Source organism: Nannochloropsis gaditana, assembly GCF_000240725.1.
Source record: "Nannochloropsis gaditana CCMP526 unplaced genomic scaffold scaffold148, whole genome shotgun sequence".
Lineage (NCBI taxonomy): Eukaryota > Eustigmatophyceae > Eustigmatales > Monodopsidaceae > Microchloropsis > Microchloropsis gaditana.
This window is the reverse complement of record NW_005803805.1, coordinates 35,428-38,856: the sequence shown is the minus strand read 5'-3', so window position 1 is coordinate 38,856 and position 3,429 is coordinate 35,428. Positions and strand designations below refer to the sequence as shown.

The 3,429-nt window shown below is 57.0% G+C and overlaps 1 protein-coding gene across 1 annotated transcript; it reads left to right on the top strand.

The window, feature by feature from the left end:
• Positions 1 to 6: 6 nt before the first annotated feature.
• Positions 7 to 368, top strand: NGA_2037600 (wd repeat protein 23; the record flags this gene model as incomplete). Its single annotated transcript, XM_005855638.1, has 1 exon — positions 7 to 368. A coding segment is annotated over one exon (362 nt), but the record flags the coding sequence as incomplete, so codon positions are not given.
• Between the last annotated feature and the right edge of the window lie 3,061 nt (positions 369 to 3,429).

Below are 3,429 nucleotides of genomic sequence, written 5' to 3'. Positions count from 1 at the left end.
GGGGGGAGGCAGCGGCGGAGGAAGCATCCGGTGGGCGATCACTCGATTCAGACGTGGCGGGGTCATCGGATTGCCCGGACGTTGATTCAACCGGCGTTTTCCCCGGAGGCATTGACGGGGGGGAGGTACGTGGTCACAGGGAGCGCGGACGGCCGCCTCTTTGCCTACGACACTTTGGCCGCAGAGGGGGAAGAAGCGGGGCAGGCCGGGCGGGAGGACGGGCGGGCGGTGGAAAAGCTGGCTTTCCACGACGACGTGGTTCGCACCGTGGCGTTTGCGCCTCAGGTGGACCTGATGGTGTCCGCAGGGTGGGACGGCAGCCTGGGCCTGTGGCGTTTCCAAGGACAGCGGGCCAAGGGGGAGGGGGGGGAAGGGAGCTGAGAGGGGGAGGAAGGGTGGATGGTGGAGCTGGAGAGGTAATCCCCCCCCCCCATGCTGTGAGGATGTACGTGTGGAATAAAATGGGGCCAGGGTGTTTCCTCCGCGAAGGCAGGGGCGGACGGGGCGTGGTGCCAGTGGGTGCGAAAGCCGGTGCCGGGCGTGGGAAGGGGGAGGGAGAAAGGGTGGGGAGACCGTGGTCAAAGACATCGCGTGCACGTCGTAGGAGGAAGTACGTCGGGGGCCTTGGAATTGTAGATAATCTGCAAGAGGAAGGAGAGTGGTTGTGTGGAAGGGAGCCATGTCTACATGCGGTGTGTACGAGACGAAGCGAATCAAGCTGCAGTTTAGAGGGGAGACAAACCTATGAAAGACCAGCACGGCGCATCCAATCGAGCTTCCTCAGGAAAGGCAGGGAGGCATGGCTCGTCCCCAGGATCTCATTACTTTTACGCTGTGTTCACATGCATCGGAGCCGCTTGCTCTTGATACTGTGCTTACAGCAATTACGGCAGCTCCCACCGCTTCTTTTTCACCTCCCACGCGACCCCAAGGCCTCCCTCAAGCCTCTTTCTTCGAGGAAAACATGGTGGTGTACGGATCGTACTCATTGCCTTCCTTGGCAATCCGGGCAAAGTGTTCTCTCAGCGTGATCTGCCCGTATTGCTCGCCCCTCCCAGTGGCCAGCATGTCCTCCACGGCATAGTACTTCCCGATGCGCGCTAGCTCCGCCGCATCCTTGGCGCCGTCGAAAAATTGCGCGAAAAAGTCGATGGTCCCGATGATGGCGTCGAACAAGCCGATCGGCACGGCGATGAACCGAGGCTCCTTCCCCACCACCTCAAAGAGGATCTCCGCCTGCCGCTTAGGGGTCAATCCCTCGTCCGGCCCGCCCACATCCAGCACCTGGTGGTGCATGCTTTGGTCGTCGATGCTTTTCACAATGTACTCGGCCAGGTCGGCTTCCGAGATCGGGTTGCACTTGCAAATTTCTCCGTCCCCGAACATGACGTAGGGGTAGCCCTTTTGCACGATTTCAAGCTGCCCGCTCACGCTTTTGAAGAACGCCGTGGGCCGAATGATGGTAGAGGTGATTTCGTCCTGCTTCCCCCGTAAATAATTCTCAAATTTCAGCTTGGCATGCTGGAAGACAAGCTCGGGCTTGCGGACACAAAAAGCGGAGAGCATGACGAAATGCTGAGCGGGCGTCGGAGCGTGCAAGGACGCGTCCAGCAAATGCACGTTAGCCTGATGATCCACTTTCCAGGCATCTGCGGGCGCACCGCTTCGGCTGGCTATGCAGGATATCACCACGTCCACGGGCTCTTGGAAAAGCTTGGCTTCAACTTCAGCACTGTCATCCAAGCTGCCCCCAATGACCTCGGCCCCTTTCAAATAATCCAAGCTTTTTGCCCGTTCTATGCTCTCTTCTCGCACGTACGCTTTTGTTTTGTATCCTCTTCGTACGCATTCTCGTACAACGGCCTTGCCAATATAACCCGTCGCGCCCGCCACAGCGACAGTGAGCTGACTTGGTGGTTTGCCAGCCACAGGACTTGTGTGCAGCATTTGCAGGCGAGAACGCGATTGGTAGGGCGTAGCAACCTGAAACGATGGCACGAACCATTTGGCAGTGGCGTATCTGGATAATTCCGAAGAGTAAACGTGAAATGTTGATAGCCCAAAAGGAATGGAACGTCTACCGAGCAGGAGGGGAGTAGTACAAGTTTGTGCCAAAAGATGCCCCCCAAGATACAAATGGACGGACACGTCTGTAAGCCCCTCACGTAGCCTTTTAATCCATGTGCGTGCAGAATTCTAGCATCCCAAATGCCTTGTAAGCGTGCACATTGCGATATGGATCATTGTCTTCAAGGCTCCCAGTGTGCACTTACCGCGTCATCGGGAGCGGACAGGGAAGAAAACTGAACGTCGTCTTGACCACCAAACAGGCCACGAACAGCGGCAAAACTGTAACTGCCTTCATGGCTGCATGGTATGCATGTACATGAGGGTAAATGTGAGAGAAAAAAACGTAAAGGTCTCTTTTTAAAGGTATGAAAAAGGAGATACGGGAACACTTGCCATCCGCGAGTGCCTCATGAAACTCGCGTCGTACACAGGGTCTTTTCGCTGTGCCTCGATGGCATAAGAGTCCGAGCTGGGTATCCCGTGTCGAACAAATGTGAAAGAGGAATTAACAGGTACATGTAAACACGCTGTGTTGTACGCGGCCTTGTGGAGGAGTTGCTAAATTGATAAACGCACTCATGCCGTCGACCTCCCCCCCCTTGGCCCGAGCAGTATGGCACCTGCCTCTTTTTCCCCGCAGCACACCAAGGGACGCAAAAAAAGAAAACGCGACGCGGCCAATTCATCCTCTTACTCACATACAAACGGTCGCAATGCCATTGGTGGGGTCCGCTCGATCACATCCGCTCATCGGAAACGCCCTGTCTGCGTGACGCGGGACATCTTCACCCAGCTCTTAGCTCCCCTCTCCCCCGCCGCCTTCGTGCGTGATCACTACGACCAAAAGATCCCATTAGTGGTAAAAGGTCATGATTTTACAACCTTGTGCGATCAAGGCCTTGAAAGTGGAGACATTCGTGCCCTGTTGGAAGCAACGCCGAGTGAAAACATCAGCGTCTGGACCGTCTCTGGCCCCTCCCAACGCATCAACACCGCGCGAGTCCAAGACGCAGGCAGCGCCATGGCCCTGTACGAAGCCGGACATAGCGTGTATTGCCGAGCACCAGAAGAATTGGAGGGCGTTCTGGTAGACTCGACCATTGCGGCCTTGGGGCTAGGGGGTGGGAAGGAGACAGGCGTGAAGCAAGTGATCGAGGGGGAGGTGGAGCTCTTCTTGAGCCAAGCGGGCCACCGCACCCCTTTCCATTTCGATTTCCAGGAGAATATAACCCTGCAAATCAAAGGACGGAAACGGTGGCGGCTGCGAAGGGGGCTGACGAACCCCGTGCGGGGGTGTACGCCGCATTACCGCCAAGCAGCCGGGGTGGTGGATCCGGCGGGGGAGGAGCAACTGAAGGT